At 38.6% G+C, this 16,823-nt stretch overlaps 2 protein-coding genes and 1 long non-coding RNA gene across 3 annotated transcripts; 2 read left to right on the forward strand and 1 right to left on the reverse strand.

Moving 5' to 3' along the window:
- Nucleotide 1: 1 nt before the first annotated feature.
- On the forward strand, nt 2-2,963 carry LOC135597773 (uncharacterized). The gene is made up of 3 exons (XR_010481411.1): nt 2-539; nt 1,089-1,127; nt 2,579-2,963. It is a non-coding gene; the product is annotated as an uncharacterized LOC135597773 (long non-coding RNA).
- Nucleotides 2,964-4,436: 1,473 nt separating this feature from the next.
- Nucleotides 4,437-8,971, reverse strand: LOC135597772 (ATP-citrate synthase alpha chain protein 2). The gene is made up of 11 exons (XM_065091216.1): nt 8,814-8,971; nt 8,392-8,568; nt 8,067-8,309; nt 7,869-7,920; nt 7,433-7,547; nt 7,265-7,346; nt 5,420-5,515; nt 5,186-5,287; nt 4,962-5,078; nt 4,772-4,888; nt 4,437-4,686 (listed from the first exon to the last, which is right to left on the reverse strand). The coding sequence occupies exons 1-11, from the start codon at nt 8,910-8,912 to the stop codon at nt 4,615-4,617; spliced, it is 1,272 nt and encodes a 423-aa protein (XP_064947288.1). The 5' UTR covers nt 8,913-8,971; the 3' UTR covers nt 4,437-4,614.
- Nucleotides 8,972-11,415: 2,444 nt separating this feature from the next.
- On the forward strand, nt 11,416-16,554 carry LOC135597774 (shaggy-related protein kinase alpha-like). Its single transcript, XM_065091217.1, has 13 exons — nt 11,416-11,576; nt 13,197-13,385; nt 13,520-13,612; nt 13,757-13,816; nt 13,923-14,195; nt 14,460-14,534; nt 14,971-15,027; nt 15,113-15,253; nt 15,490-15,540; nt 15,628-15,723; nt 15,834-15,917; nt 16,011-16,113; nt 16,233-16,554. Exons 2-13 carry the CDS (start codon nt 13,272-13,274, stop codon nt 16,313-16,315), a joined length of 1,230 nt encoding a protein of 409 aa, XP_064947289.1. The 5' UTR covers nt 11,416-11,576; nt 13,197-13,271; the 3' UTR covers nt 16,316-16,554.
- Nucleotides 16,555-16,823: the final 269 nt, after the last annotated feature.

Below are 16,823 nucleotides of genomic sequence, written 5' to 3' on the forward strand. Positions count from 1 at the left end.
GTCGGGTGCGCGTCGTTGGGTCAGTTTTCCGCAGTCAAAAAGCTGCTAACCTCGTGCAATGCACGTGATTTTACCGTAGGTTTCCGAAGACGTTCTCCTCGATGTCTACGTAATTAGGCTCAGTTCGATCTCAGCCACGTGGCTTCATTCCGTGTGTGATCACTCCAATCTTGGATAACCAACGGTTAGATGAGAGGAAACCACTATCACGTGCATTTCGGTACAATGGACTCGACGAGATCACAAAACGGTTCGGCCCAATCTCCAATGTGCCGTTGTGATCGAAGGATCCCAACTGACGAAGCACGGGAGGTGATCACCGTCGCCTTTTCCCCATAGCCGGAGCACTAATAATGAAGCAGAAGATGAGACCCTTCAAAGACGAGTTCTCCTTCCGTTCGCCCTCCTCTCCTCTCGATTCCCCTTCCCCGATTCCGTAGAAAGTTCTTCATTTCTTCTCTTGTTTCTTCCCGTGTGTGGCAGAGGAGCGGCTCGCGGAATCGAGGGATATCCTCGCCAAGTACCCCGATCGAGTGCCGGTAATGACCTAGCCTTCTTTGACTCTTGATTTGCCTCAAATCTATCGCGTATTAATGGGTGGAGATGGCGAAGATTTCCGCTTGCTCCTATTTGGGAATGATCGTGGTTGCGTCACGTCAATGTTAGAGTCTTGCTGAGCATACTTTGGGTCTTAATTCTACCGATGCCAGTAGCATAGAAAAAGCCCTAATTTTTGGGCTTAATTGCGAGAACTCTATAGTGATTATAAATAGTAATTACTACATGTTAAGAATCATGTGAACCATGTTGTGATTAAGGTGTATAGTTTCTATAGTCATTATACATAGTAATTACTACATGTTAAGAATCATGTGAACCATGTTGTGATTAAGGTGTATTTAGTTTCTATAGTCATTATACATAGTAATTACTACATGTTAAGAATCATGTGAATCTTGTTGTGATTAAGGTGTATTTAGTTTCTGGTGTGAGTCAAACACCAGCACATTTTACCAATATAGCTTCCATGATAGTTGCCTTATAGCTATTTGATTTTTCATTTTGCTTCATCGGGTAATTGTTGATAGGTTCTCGAGGAGTGCTCTCCCGGATATGGAAAAGAGAAAGTAAGTCAAGTGTTTCCGCAGCCATATAGTAGCACTTCATCATCTAATAGTCAAATTTGCTGCTTTTTGTTTTTTTTATCATTACATACTTCTAGTTATTTTATTTTTGTGTGTGTGTGGAAGAACTTTTTTTCCCCTTTTCATTATTCTTTGCTTGCATTGTAGTTCTAGTTGTTTATAGGATCGCACTGTTCAAACTTTAAGTGTGCCCTTAACTATGGTTATTTTGTACATTCAATATGCCATGTTGTTAGAGGTATTTTTGTTAAAGCAAAACTGCAAGCATCCATATAAATGCAACTGTTGAATATTTTGCTCATTTGAATCTCATGTGGTAATATAGTGGTGATGAGTTCTCACCTACTGTGCAAAGGAATAATAGGCCATTTTGTCACTTAGTTACCTTTTTCTTAGGCTATGTTAATCTTGTGTATTGTAAAGGTATTTAATATATTGTCAAATGGAAGAAGAATGAAGTAAATTGGCTATGGTAGAGATAATCCCAGGATATAGCTTCATTTAGTCAGTGAGGGACCTCTGGCAATGACTTCTTTGACCTTCTTCTACCTCTCTTTTCTTTTCTTTTTTTCCCAACATGAAAGAAGAATTATATTATCTTATGGAATGGATACAATATAAATGGATACTAGTGAGTAGGATAACCTCCAGTCCAGAATTTACAGGATGGGTAGCTGGACCAAAATTGGCTGCCTAATTGGAACTCTGGACCGTTCCCTACAAACATGTATTTTGAACTCCCAAAACACATTCCAGGATACCAAGAATGACTCTTATAATATAAGCAATAACCCAAGTATGCTTGTCATTGTTGTTCAACATGTCAACCAAAACATGCAGGTTCTACCTGTAGGCAATGAATGCCAGGCATCCCTTCTGCATTCATTCCTCGATGTATTGTGCTCCACAAAACAGAAGAGCTATCGGCACTCAGTTTATAACATCCCTGTTGGGTCTTTCTCATCTGCATGCTCTACAAGGCATCAGTTATAGCCTGGGATTGATTTTTCTTGTAGTTGTTATCTTTTCCTGGAAGCCATGCATATTTGCTTATGTTATCACTGTTCTCTCATGATGCTCAGGGTGGATACTTGTTATGTTATCAATGTAAGGATATAGCTAGGGAACAACAACAAATCATGGTTTTCAACTACTTATGCTGATTACATGGATCATTTCCTACCACTGAGTTCTTATAAAGCAATATTACTAGTTGATCAAAAGGACATAAGATGAGTAGGATACTTGAATCAACACCATAAAAGATGAGTAGAATACTTGAGAGTCAACACATGTTTACTGGGGGTCAAACCCTTATTGTTGCTAGGAAATAATTATCTAAACTGTCTTTACTACAAAAGAAATTATTTGGTGATGTGCATATGGATTTCTCTTGTCTAGAGATTTATATCGCCTTTACCATCCTTCTGCAGATATCTGGTGCCGAGAGACATGTCTGTTGGGCAATTCATTTACATATGAAGTGATCCTGGGAAAGCCCTTTTTGTGTTTGTCAAAAATACCTTACCACCAACAGGCACTAGTCTGTATCGTCTTCTTCATGCATTCACCACAAGATCGATTCATTTCTGGTCATGCGTGCTTCTCCATAGCTGATTTCACAGCCACACTTTTGGATTCCATATACGAGTCATACAAAGATGTGGACGGCTTCCTGTACATGTCTACAGTGGCGGAAAGATTTTTGGTTAAGTAAATATTGATATATATCAATGATCTATATAAACAGTGATGTGTAAATGATGATGGGGATGTTTTATTCGGGGCTAATTATATATTATGCTCTATAGTTAGTTATATTTAACGTCTTAGTCTCTATACTTTAAGAATATACATTGACATTTTTATAGTTACGAAAGTGAAACATCTAGATTCATTAATATTAATGATGTTAGTTTTACCAATAAAAACACGAAAATAAAAGATAAAAAGATAATTTTAACATTCGGTGACGAATGACATCAGTGGTAGTATATGACTATGGTGGTAGTGGACGATGGCATCGTTGGTGTTGATGTTAACATAATTACTTGGTTGCCTTCGACGACGATAAGGTCCACTCTCATCGTAATACCACTCGCCTCCATGAGGAGCGTCCTGTCGATCTCATTGTTACGCACCCTATGTCGACGTAGATGGTGGTGGCCACTCCCTATCCCCCTACTCCTTTCCCATCTCATTCTTTTAGGAGTAGTGTCTCAGTATCCTCAAATCCTTCTCCCACCTCATTGTAGCTGACGATGCCTTTGCACTCCCTCTTCTTCCCTCTCCATCATGCGTAAGAAGTGCTTCGTCGCCTCTCCCGACCTATTTGCAATTGTGCACGCCCTTTGCTCTGATGGCCTCCCGCACGATTGTGACGACGTGGATGAGCTCTGGTTAGTGCCCAACGCCATGCCACAAAGGGTAGCACCCATCGTGTGGGAGGCCATTGGAGCAATTTAGTCGACAATGGACATTGCTCTCTATGGCACACTGTCCATCGTGTAGGAGGCCATTACAACAATTAGGTTGGCAATGTATGTGATGCCATAGAGGGCGACATCCATCATACGAGAGGCCATTGGAGCAACTGGGTTGGCGATGATTGTTGCCCTCTATCGCATGTCATCCATCGTGTGAGAGGTTAATAGAGCAATTGGGCCATCCATCGTGTGAGAGGTTAATAGAGCAATTGGGCCGACGATGGACGTCACCCTCTGTGGTGACGCATTGGGCACTAACCAGATGGGAGAGAGATTTGAGGATTCAGAGATTTGAGGATTCCGGGATGCTGCTCCTAAGAGAATAGGATTACGAAAAAATGGAAGGATGGGGAGCGACCCTCACCATATACGTTAGGTAGAGCGGGCAATGATGAGGTTGGCAATGTGTTCCTCGTGGAGGCATATGACATCACAATGAGAGACAACCTTATCGTCGTCAGAGGTGGCCAAGTATAGACGTCGATGCTAGCGACATTGTTGTGCGCAACCACTAACATCGTCCGAGATGTTTTACTTCCATAATAATAAAAATGCCAATGTAAAAATCAAAATACAAACTACATGTAATTAACCAGTTTTATCCGGCTGATGACTACTATACCTGTGCAGACTAAGTTCTGCTCTTTTGGTCGGTGGCTAGAATACTGATCGGTAAGACTCGGTTCTTCTCGATAGGAGCGTTTGGCGACGACTGTTAGAAGCAGCAGCAGGTACCACGCACCTTATCTTTTTTCCTATGCAGATAGGCACCTTCATGAATCACACAAGCTTTCACATCAGACACTTCAAAAAGGAACCTTAATTTATTTCCATGATCAAATTAACTTTCAAGCTCAACAATCATGTATTCTAATGTTCACGTGTCAAATTTCTCACTGAAGCTACACATTGTTCCTGAAGCATGGTTTTGATTAGCAAGACAAAATGAAGGGTAGTAAAAGAAATGATCGATGCAATGGTAGTTATGCAGCAGACATGACACAGTCAATAGCTTCTTTGCAAATTCCTGTCATCGTGGCCTCCGGTCCATATACCTGCAACAGAAAGTCATTGGATGAGCATATGGCCAACGAATTCGATAAGTGTCTCCCCTCATAGAGAAGATGTGCATCGAGTTACCTCCAGAGGAACTCCGAGCTCCTCGCCCACTTTCCTCATTTTTGCCAGACCAGTCTGATAATTTGGTCCCCCTCTTCTAACATAGATGTGCATCCTTGCTGCCTTCAGCTTTGATTCCTGTGAATAAATATGGAAGAAGTACATCATGAGTTGGAGAAGATACAAAACGGCTGTAATTTGGTGAACTAACCTTCTCTTTCAGTGCCCTGATGATGCCATTGAATGTAGCAGCAACGTCAGTAAAGTTTGCTATACCTCCTCCAATGAGAAGAGCTCTCTTACGGCCATCTGGATCGGCGGTTGCACACTGATACGGTGAAAAACATCGTGTTCAATGTCAATGCTAAGGAGAAGTCGAACAAAGAATGAACCCAAAAGAAGAGAAACAAGAAGGATGAGGGAGGGAATTCATACATCAAGAACGACTCTGGCATATTGAAGAACCTCTTCCTCATTTGGAGCACCACTGTACTCCGCATAGTTTCCAAGTTCAGATGCATAGCCCAGATCTCCGACCTAATAAACGATGAATTCAAATTTCAAGGCAGAAATTTCTGTCATAAGGCTTAACAGACTGAAGCAATCTAATGTGATCAAAGTCCTACATAAATTTTGCGAAAAACTGAGATGTGACGGAAGCAAGCTAACCGTATCAGCATAAATGACACTAGCACCACCACCAGCTACCATTGTCCATATGCGTCCTTTTGGATTTAGGACAGTGAACTTCAAGGAGGCACTGGTCTGCAACAAAGTAATCAAAATCATTTAGTATGCTCAAAACAGAATGGAAAAACATCATGATTACAACTCCAACACACAAAATTGGTTGGTTTGTTAGAATAGGATGGGATTTGTACAGCCAGAAGAAAATTAAATGATATATGCAATCTCCGATCCTGTGCAAGGTCTAGTATATTCTAAAAAAACTACGTTATCTATATAAAGAAAACAGTATCAAATCAAGCATAAAGAATTCTCATGACCTCTTGCACATGTCCTGCATCTTCTGACAAGAAGATGCTAGATGTCACCAGAAAAGCTCCATAAGGGAGGCAGTATCAGTTGGTCAATGAGTAATTACCGATTGAGTTGAGACAGCTTATAGAGGTATCTCAAAGTAACAATAATGGATTGGCAAAAAGAAATGTAAATGCTTTACTGGATATCAGGAACCCTCAGTCCTGCAGCTGTTCCTTTAAAGGTAATGGTGAATTCCTAAACCTTACAGCCGATGGCTCATTGAACAGATCTATCTTTACATTGTAGCATGCTGGTTCGCCATTAGTATCATATATAGAAAAGTTAATCCGTATGATTGCAATTATAAATTGTTGCAGATTTTACAGCAAAAGAAGAGAAGCAACTAAACAGATACAGCATGGAAACATACACAGAATATCAACAAAGAAAGCTTAAACTGCATAACAGTTGTCATGCACAGATTAACAATTAATGTTTAAAACCATTCTCACTAATATTTTATGGTCAATATACCATAAAGCTTGAATGTAGAAAGAAAAATATCAAAATGCAAATCCTTTTTCATCATCATTATTGTGTTCAAAATATACTTGAATAGCATAAGAAAGAAGCTGTTGTATGACTGGAAAAAGACATCCAAATCAAAATTCACTTTTTTAAAAGGACAAAGAAAAAAAAGCAAAGATCCCCTCCAGACATCTTAAGCCCATAGTCATAGCATCAAATAAGTGACCATCAAAGGATGCAAAGAATTAAAAATAAGACCTCTTGGACTTCCCCCAAAACTCTCATATACCTAAGCTGCACGAGTTCAAGATATTTTCATAATAGTAACTCACTGCACTACAGTAGCTGATAGATATAATTTGTTCTTACTGCACTACAGTAGCTCATAGATATAATTTACTTTTAGATCATCCAGAAAGTGAAAACCAAACTTCAAAATGTCCAGGAACAAGAAGAAACAATGGGGATGGATCAAAACACAACAAACCAAATACAATTCAAACAGCAGGCAAGCTAGTTAGCTTTAGAAAAGTTCAAGTAACATTATCAATCCAGTTAATATCATTTCCAGCATTTTCATGTCTGATAAAAACCAAAACTACTGATAATTCTTTTCTAAGATTTATATCTGCACTCAAATTCAGTTTTGATTCAACAGATGGCATGATTTGGTTTGGAGGTCTCCAAAAAAATTTAAAAAGATCGTTGCATAAAGTTTATTAGCAGTAAACTGTTGGACCAGCTAAAATGTCAACTACATCCATCATAATGCTAAATGCAAATGATAAGCTAGAGCACAATGAAGTTGGATCTCAAAAGAGGTGAAACAATAAGGAAAATGAAAGAGTACAAAGCAATGCGCCAAACTGTAGAGTATACATGACCACACAAAATTAAGATGTTTCTAATAACATGGGCTATTATAAATACAAAACTTGTCAACTTCCTGTAAAAGGTACCAATTAAATAGAAATGAAAAGATGTAATCATCAATGCTGCTACCTTCTCATCGAGTTCATGAACAAATTTTTCTGTAGGGCTCAGGACTCTTCCAAAAGGAAGTGGGAAGTCAATGCCTCCCCACCTACACAGCGTGTTAAATTTCATCAAGAAGTTAGTCAAAGAATGTCTTCCATAAGCCAATCTTCAAGTCAAAGAATTATAGCCTACTTTTTGAAGTTCTTGAAAGCAGCCGTATCATCCAATTCTCCTCGCATATCCAGTGGGTATGGTTCACCATTTACCAAAGTAAATGGGTTCATCTCTATAAAACTGAAATCCAAATCTGTAAAAGATGCAAGGGACCAAATCAATGCTAACTATGAATCATGAGCACAAAAATGAAACAAGGGGTGAACCAAAAAACATATCTACAGATTAAGGACACTAAGTAGCAAATAGAAAGATCTATTCAAATATGTCATCAAGAAGAAGACTTCTGTAATAACCTATGAACAATCTACTTCTTAACATATGTGCATTACCACCTTCTATATCTATATATTGCATATAACATATTTGGAGGCAAGAACATAGAAAACAGCATTGTGTGGGAATCTATTATTAGGTGAACATATACAGTCAGATGTTTAATTTCCTGGCTTACCTTGGAACACAGTAAAAACTCCCTTAATAAAGTCCCCTATCTTCCCTCGTACCTGAGCCAATTAATGCAACAAGGGATCCTAGTTATAGCAACAATGAAGTATATCACCATAATATATAATTTCTGATGGTTACTAGTATAATAAGAAAAGCAAGCAAGCGATAATTTGATGTATAGCTACGAACGAGTGCACCACACCTCCAATGGAAGCGTTGCGATCAAAGGAGCACATGCCTCGCCTGTCATAGGCTTCTCTGTAGGAAGATATACCGTCTTGACCTTGTCCCAGTTCTCCTCTATTTCAATGCCTCCACACTCTGAGAAGCTGACGGTGCAACCCAGCCTCTCGGACACAATAGAGAGGTAGTATTCTTGATCGTGGGGAACAAATGGCTCGATTATGAACGTGGTGATCGGAGCCTTGCACCCTCCCATCTCAACCTTTGAGCAAAAAGAAAGTATATTAGATTCCATCACACGGTTATCTCATTGCATAAGAAGATCATAAAACATCATAGATCACCTCCACTCCCAGACGTTCCTTGACAAACTGAGCCGCCTGAGCCAGATCTAGGTTGAGAGCCACCAAACCACTCTTTCCACGCTTGCCGAACAGCATGTCGGGCTTCACGACCAACTTCATGGACGAAAGCCATGGCTCCTTGTTCACCAACTCATTGAAGTCCGTCGATTCCGTCACCTACATCAACTCAACCATCACGAAAAATAGTCTGAAACCCCTCATTTTGAGGACCAATTTCGACCGACGCGCGACAACTAGAACGCATTCATCATCCCGTCCAAAGAAATTAGATTCAAACTTCACAGGAAACCATACGAATCGATCATCGAGAACATAAAACGACCAAACAACCCCGGAAACGGACGATCGTAAGAGATCGATAGACCGAGGCTCTGTTATCGATTGGGGACGGATGAGAGCACCTGGACGGATCGGATCTGGAGATCGATGCCGGCGAGACGCTTGAGGTGCTCCTTGAGGAGACGCTTGGAATCGTACTCCCGGATCTTCTTCCTGGCCATCGCCTCCCTTCTTCGGTTCTTCCGCCCGTGGCTCCAACGGACACGATCACCACGCCCCTAAGCAACGCTAGACATCGCTTTAAATAACGTTCGGAGATGATCAACTTGGAGTATTGGACGGCCCAGATTCGTTTGGCGGGTAGGTGGGCGCTTCGCATCGATGGAAGAGACGGGTTAGCTTTGGCGGACAGTGGCCGACGCATCCACCTACCCCTCGGCGGTCGCTAATTGCCGCCGCATAGTTTTATTAATAGTGGAAACTTTATGCGAGATCCGACATCCACCGTCGATATTGTTCAGGGAAACTATATGAACCGTAGGATTCGGGTGCGCAAATATTGTGCAGGTTATGTATGTCCCACTTTTTTTTTGTTTTGATCGAACCGTTCATCTGACGTGATCAAATTAATTTGGAAAAGATAGACGGTGGGAGTACCGTTTTGGAGGGATTACTTAGTAACTCTTTAAATCGTGTGTTGGGAAGGTTCGGTGGCCTGTTAGCGGTGGTTGGGAACTCGATCCTCTCCAGTTATGTTTGAAAATAGGATCTTCCAGTTGTATCGTGGCGATGGCACAGGACACTGTCCGCTGCGTTGGTCGGCGCACGTGCTGTGATGGAAGTTCTGGATTGGGCCGCAAGAAAGTATATGAGCCAATTTTGTAGATCCGAATTATAAGTGGCTAAACTCTATTTATTTCATCATTTGCTTATTTGGCATTTGAGTAATGGATTATTGATGGTGTTAACAGAAAAAAAAAAAAATCATTAATATCTTGATTAGTCCGATGTGACCCAGACCCACATATATAAAGTTGTCTAATGTGAAAATATCAAACTCCCCAGATATCACTTGAAGACTGAAATTGAGAAGTATTCCGATCTTAAGTTAATAACTTGAAGAATAAGAGTGTAGATGTGAGTGGTAAAAAAAAATCTCTTTTTTCATTGTGTTGAAAATCATATTTTATATATAATCATAAAGAATAAAATATTTTATAAACTATTCCACGAAGAATTAGTCTTTAATAATCTCCAACAATCTTTCTAACCTATAACCATTTATATTGGACTTTTGCTAGGTAGACGGGTGAAAAGTGGCATTCGTTTTCTTATTTTACCTTGACATCACATGAAGATGATATGCTAGATGATGATTAATTGATAATGTACTTTCTATATGACCAATATAATAAAAAAATCAATACGTTTAAGAGTCCTATATTTTGTTGATATAAACTCATGTGGACCTCATGAAAACTAATCAAACTACATCCTCATTCCTTCTACAAATTATCACCATATTTTCTAAATACCTTTGTTCTCTTTTGTAGATGCAAAATATCTCCTTGCTAATAAAGAAAGTCAATATTATCAAATTTTAACCAGCATTTGATAAATGTAAGAATATCTTCAAATAAAATTTGCAATTTATCTTCTAGCAGCCAGCATGACACAATTAATTAGCTCTGCTAAATTCTCTTCCATTAGTTGCTACATTAGAAGTCAACTTTTTGTTATCTAGATATTACTTTCTTCCTCATAGGTAACCTCACCCCTTTCCCTATGAGACGATTAGAGTCGAAGAAGATTCGATTGGGGGAGATTCTGATGTACTGCTTATATGTTCGAGATGAGATTTTGATGATCAATCATATGTCCAAGCCTCTTAGGGGTTCTAATGCGTCAGGATACACATTGGTTTCATTAGAGATCGTGTATAAGCAATTAATGATAGAATAAGATCCCGATCTAACCCTTCCTATGATATAAAACAACAGAAGTCTTCGGTCTGAAATTTTTATTTAAGGTTGGGAGACTAATGATTGATTCAAATGAACTTGTATGTTCTTCAGAGATTTATTCATGTCAATGACGGGAAAAATTCTCAAGTTTGGAAGATTAACCTTTATAATTGAATGACTAGTAAAGGGAGGCTAATGATTGATCCGAGTGGATTTTTATGTCCTTCGAAAGTTTATTCCGAATCATTAGCGAAGGGCGATTGCAAGTACATCTAGGTAGATTACAGTGGATGCGTGTCTTGGCACAAGCTTCATCTTTATAGGATAGGAGACATTAATTTGATGCTTTGAGATGCGTGAGAGGAACTCGTGATTCGTATCTCTCGACCGATCGTAGCAACACGGCACTGTTGTGACAATTTTATGGGCGATTTTATGAAAACGTCCTTTGAACTTTCACTTATTCTCACTTATAACCGTGACAGCCAAATGTTGCATAGAGAAAGGCCTTAAGTGGGAATAAAACCCAAAGGGAGCCTTAATTGTGAATAAAATAAAAGGGGCTTTTTCTGGGGATAATATTTGGTATTGTCTGTGTTTTGTTCCGTGAATTGTGAATATATAGTAGCAGAAGAGGTGTAAATTAAGTTTATACGAAGGTTTCAATTGAAAATTTTAACCCCGACGTTCACACCCTCTGTAAATAAAAAGCCCGAAAAGGTTTAAAGCGAAAAAATACTAGAAAAAGACAAATGAAAGTTCGAGCTCGTGTTCACACGAGTCTCATTTCTCTCCTCAACCCCGAGGTGAGAGTGCGAAGGTCGAGAGAGAGAGAGAGGGGGGAACGTCAATTCTTCGATCTCTTGATGATCTGTTTCCCAGTGATTCTCGTTGCCTGATCGGTGGCTGAATTTCTCTTCGGTGAGAATCGCAGCCCGAACTCTTCTTTCTTATTCTGTTTAACAGGTTTTTAGGTTTGAGCTTGCTATGATCTTCTCCCAGTTGTTGATCTGATAGATCCGTGCTCTCTCGACCTTTTGTGGTACTTTCTATCCGTCTTTGTGTTCAGATCTGTAATGATTTCGACTGTCAGAGCAGATCGAAGGAGATCTTATTAGGGTTTGACGCTTTACATTTTTTGGTCCTTTGTTGCCTATGGAAGTTCGTTGCTTAAATCTTGTTTTTTCCTTCTAGGTCCAGGGTCTGTGTTATGATCTGAATCAGTTGCTCTTGCTCTTCTATCTCTTAGATTTTTTTTTTCTTCTGTTTTCTCCTAATATAGAGTATTTCGTTATAGTTGCTGCAGATATGAGTTAGATATGCTTGAGCTTCCCTAGTGATCATGGAGCTCTATTTCGTTATAGTTGCTGCAGATATGAGTTAGACATGCTTGAGCTTCCCCAGTGATCATGGAGCTCCTTGTTTGACTGACGTTCGAACGTTGTTTGAGGATAGCATAATTACATGTTTGTGTTTCATGATGAAGAAGTGAAATGTTTGCTGCAGAGGTCATGGGTGATCTTTTATGGGAATCTTAGTTTGAGAAGACCAGTTACGTGGTTGAGAAGTTTCACAATGGATTCCCTTTTCAGTGGTATTCACGGATGGCAAGTTTGGTAAAACTGGAACCTAGATCAACCGAAACGTCTAAGATGATGCCCATTAATTAAGTGGTTGATGATTTCGTTTGTTAGTCTTTATAAGTTGCTAAAATTAGGTGAAGCTGTAGACTGGGGATTTGGTCCTTTATGATCTGGGAGATCAGGGTTCAAGTCTTGGAAATAATCTTTCTAAATATAGAAGGAAGACTGCATACATTGATCATCCCCACACCTGATATTAACAAGAGCCTCATGAACTGGGTATGCCTCTTTTATGGGCTGGGTATTTCTGTGTGATTGTCATCTGATATTGCTTTTAGGGATATGTTTTCAAGAATGGGTTTGTTATGATGGGGACCAGTAAGTTAATTTCTGTGGCTGATTAATGATGCTGGAAATTAATGACAGTTAATTTGGTCAAAGGCAACACACATTGACTTGTCGCATGAAATTTAGTGTTCCTTTGCTAGCTTTTGCTGCACTTCATTAATTTCTGTGGATGATTAATGATGCTGGAAATTAATGATAGTTAACTTGGTCAAAGGCACCATACATTGACTCTGCTGTGTTGTATCTAAATGGAAAGATATAAGACGTAACGTTGTACTTATTTTAGCTGTTTTATTCTGTTGTTTGGTAGCTATTATCAATTCGATGTAATGTGAGCAAAGTTGAGAGTTGGTTAAACATTCAATGGCCTCCTCTGTTGATCTATATAAACAAGTTCTATCTTTTACATGCCTTCGGATATAAATTTGTTACTCTTTATCTGTTTGAGTATCTGCTTTGATGTAGATGTTTGTAAGCACTGTATGTTTATGAGCCTAATTCTCAATTATTTGTACAACATTGAACATTGCATGAGGTTCTTTTGAATTTGCATTCCAGAAATTATGCCTCAAGGCTCGTCTTAATGACATGAATTCTGGTTTCTTTATAGGTACTTGTTCTCGGGATCCGTTTCTTTTACATGAGGAACTGGTTACAGAGATCATTAAATTACCTTCTGTACTGAATGGCTTCAATTAGCTTGCCACCCTCATCAGGGCCGAAAGATACCACTGGTAGTAGTGTTTCTGTGGACACTTTGCCAGATGCAATGAATGTTATGAAAATAAAAGATGATAAGGTAAGTAAATACACTGAGTGATGAATTGAACCAATGCTGCTTTATCTATTTCCCATTATTGTAAGTGGAAAAAATGCTGCAATTATTTGAGAAGCAAACATGTGGATCAGTAATTATTTATACGGTAATTGTAGGAAGTGGAAGCTACTGTAGTTGATGGCAACGGGACAGAGACAGGTCATATAATTGTGACAACTATAGGTGGCAGAAATGGCCAGCCAAAACAGGTAAATCTGCTAGCTCTGTGAATATTTCCAAGTGAATTGATTCTAAAAATACCTGTTACCTGATGTTGCTCATCCAATTCATCATCATTGTTTTGCATTTGTCAGTTTCTACTCCTTTGTTAACTTATTTTGGATGCCTGGCAGACTATAAGCTACATGGCTGAGCGTGTTGTCGGGCATGGATCATTTGGAGTCGTATTCCAGGTGAGTTTAGCAGTTTCCTTGTCTGCTAGAATAGTAACTTAGGATTACCTGTAGCTCTGCAATATTTTGTATTTATCTGTTCTACTAATCATTTTTCTACCTTTAGGCAAAATGTCTAGAGACGGTTGAGACAGTAGCTATAAAGAAGGTTCTTCAAGACAAGAGGTACAAGAACCGTGAGTTGCAAACCATGCGTCTTCTTGATCATCCAAATGTTGTTTGCTTAAAACATTGCTTCTTTTCAACAACTGAAAAAGAAGAGCTTTATCTTAACTTGGTTCTTGAGTACGTACCTGAGACTCTTCATCGAGTAATCAAGCACTATAACAAGATGAATCAGCGTATGCCATTGATATACGTGAAACTTTATATGTATCAGGTAAATTTAAACTTCTTTTGTCAGGCTTCATTTGACAAATCGTTTTATTGGGAAAGTTCATTTGAAACAAACTTTTTCCATTTACCGTGTTTACTTTCAAGTTTCAACATTAGATTTGTGCTCGTTTGAGTCATTCTCATAGGCTGCTCTTGTTATTTTCTTAAAGTGCTATGATGTTATTATTGCCATCCAGTTATTAATTGAATGAACCAACTCGGGAAAGTACCAATGGAACATGCCCTGATTCTTCCTTTGTATTGACAGATTTGTAGAGCATTGGCTTATATTCATGGAAGCATTGGAGTGTGCCACAGAGACATCAAACCACAAAATCTTTTGGTATATATTTTACCATTTTCTTGTGTCCATCTTTCTGGATAGAAAATTGAGCTTCATAACCATTTCCCTGTCTTCAAGGACAAGGAAAATAGATGTATTTGATATGATGTTCATAATGTTGTTCAAATAAGGATTACTTGGAGTCTTTAATTTGTGTCAAACTAACACATGGAAGTTAGTTTCCATATGAAAAGATGTATGTGTATTTGTTTGAGATGTTGAAGTGCATATATAATTGTTTTAGTTGTTCTACATGGTATTTATTGTATATTTACACAGTATCTTTTGCCTATACCTTTCCTAGGTTAATTTATATAATGATGAATATAGCTATATATGTTGATGTGCTTTTGATACGTATTGTTATACTTCTGTAATTATATTAGGTTTTTGTAGTTTAAGTAATATAATTTCTTTTAACTTTTTCCTGTAACAGGTCAACCCACATACACATCAGTTGAAACTATGTGACTTTGGGAGTGCCAAAGTTTTGGTACATCTTCATCCTTTCTGTCGATCCATCAATATTTTTCTTGAATACCTGTGTCTGGATATAGATGACTTTTTTGTTTTAACAGGTGAAAGGGGAAACAAATATATCATACATATGTTCCAGATATTATCGAGCTCCTGAGCTTATATTTGGTGCCACTGAGTATACAACAGCAATTGACATCTGGTCAGCTGGTTGTGTTCTTGCTGAACTTCTTCTAGGACAGGTATTACTGCCTTGTAGCATGTTTTGAATACCATTTTGGTATCAGTTTCAATGTGTTGTTGAAGTTGACACTGACATGTACCACCATCTGGTGTCATTTGGTTCTATACTGATTATTGGTTGGCCTGGTACAGACCAATCAATCTATACTCGTTCAACCTGTATCCTAAACCATGTTTTGTAGTACTCTAGAAGAAAATGAAAAAATGCAAATGATTTCTTTGGACATGTCAACAGCCTTTGTTTCCTGGTGAGAGTGGAGTCGACCAACTTGTTGAAATTATCAAGGTGCCATTCGCAGTTTGCATTTATTATTTTTAGATGTATCATTGGTACCACGATTTTTATTTCTTCTGTTCTTTTGGCATGGTGCAGATTTTGGGTACCCCAACAAGAGAAGAAATCAAATGCATGAATCCAAATTACACTGAGTTTAAGTTTCCACATATCAAAGCTCACCCATGGCACAAGGTAAATTTAGTTAGCATTTCATCATCTTATTTGTTTTCAATTTCAAATCACTTCTATTTTCTTTTATCTCTCCTGTCTACAGTTTTAACCAGATATTGTACTCTTGTCAGATTTTTCATAAACGAACACCACCTGAAGCAGTAGATCTTGTCTCTAGGCTTCTTCAATATTCTCCAAACTTACGGAGCACGGCTGTGAGTTGGCACACTTTTTAACTACTGTAGCCAAGGACTTAAATTAATCCACGTAGAAATTTGGGATGTCTTAGTAAGTTGCTATTCGTGCAGTTGGAAGCACTGATCCATCCATTCTTTGATGAGCTTCGAGATCCAAGTGCTCGATTACCAAATGGTCGTTATCTACCTCCACTCTTCAACTTCAAGCCTAATGGTAAGTCAGGGATGGAACATCCCTTCTGCATAACATTATTCTTTTGCTACCCTCTTTTCATTCATCCTTTCGCCCTCTTGAAAATCATGTTTCTTTATTGACAATGCATGATTATACAGAGTTAAAGGGTGTTCCGACGGAGATTGTATCAAAATTGATTCCGGAGCACGCAAGAAAGCAATGCGCCTTCTTAGGGCTGTGATTTGTTGAATCATGTCACTAGAAAATAGTTTGTGTATCTATATACGGTAGAAAGGAAAAATACTTATTTCTTAATTATTAGCATCGTGTGTGACCTCTTAAGTCTCTTTCTTGTTGTTATTGTCATTGACATCTCTGTCCTTCTCCTTGTCTTTGTTTAGTCTACTTTGTATTACTGTATTGTGGAGTATCAGCACTCCAGATTGCAAGGTATGCTCTTGGGTCCTTGAACATTGTTCAGTATCTTTGCTAACCTATGCTTTTTCTCACACTATATTTAGATATTTTTAGAGAAATCTTGTTGTTTGCTTAAGACTTCAATCAAAACAAATCCTTGCCTCTGTTGTCTCTATATATATTTGTATTCAAGTTGATCGCGGAGGTATTGTATTGGTAAAAGGATCACACTCTAACCACTATGAAAGACCCATTTCCTGTTGTATAATTATGTCATGGATTTGGTTAATAATGTGAATCCAATTAAAGTTTGGCGTTGATATGATATTTTG

This window comes from Musa acuminata, chromosome BXJ1-11, assembly GCF_036884655.1.
Source record: "Musa acuminata AAA Group cultivar baxijiao chromosome BXJ1-11, Cavendish_Baxijiao_AAA, whole genome shotgun sequence".
Lineage (NCBI taxonomy): Eukaryota > Viridiplantae > Streptophyta > Magnoliopsida > Zingiberales > Musaceae > Musa > Musa acuminata.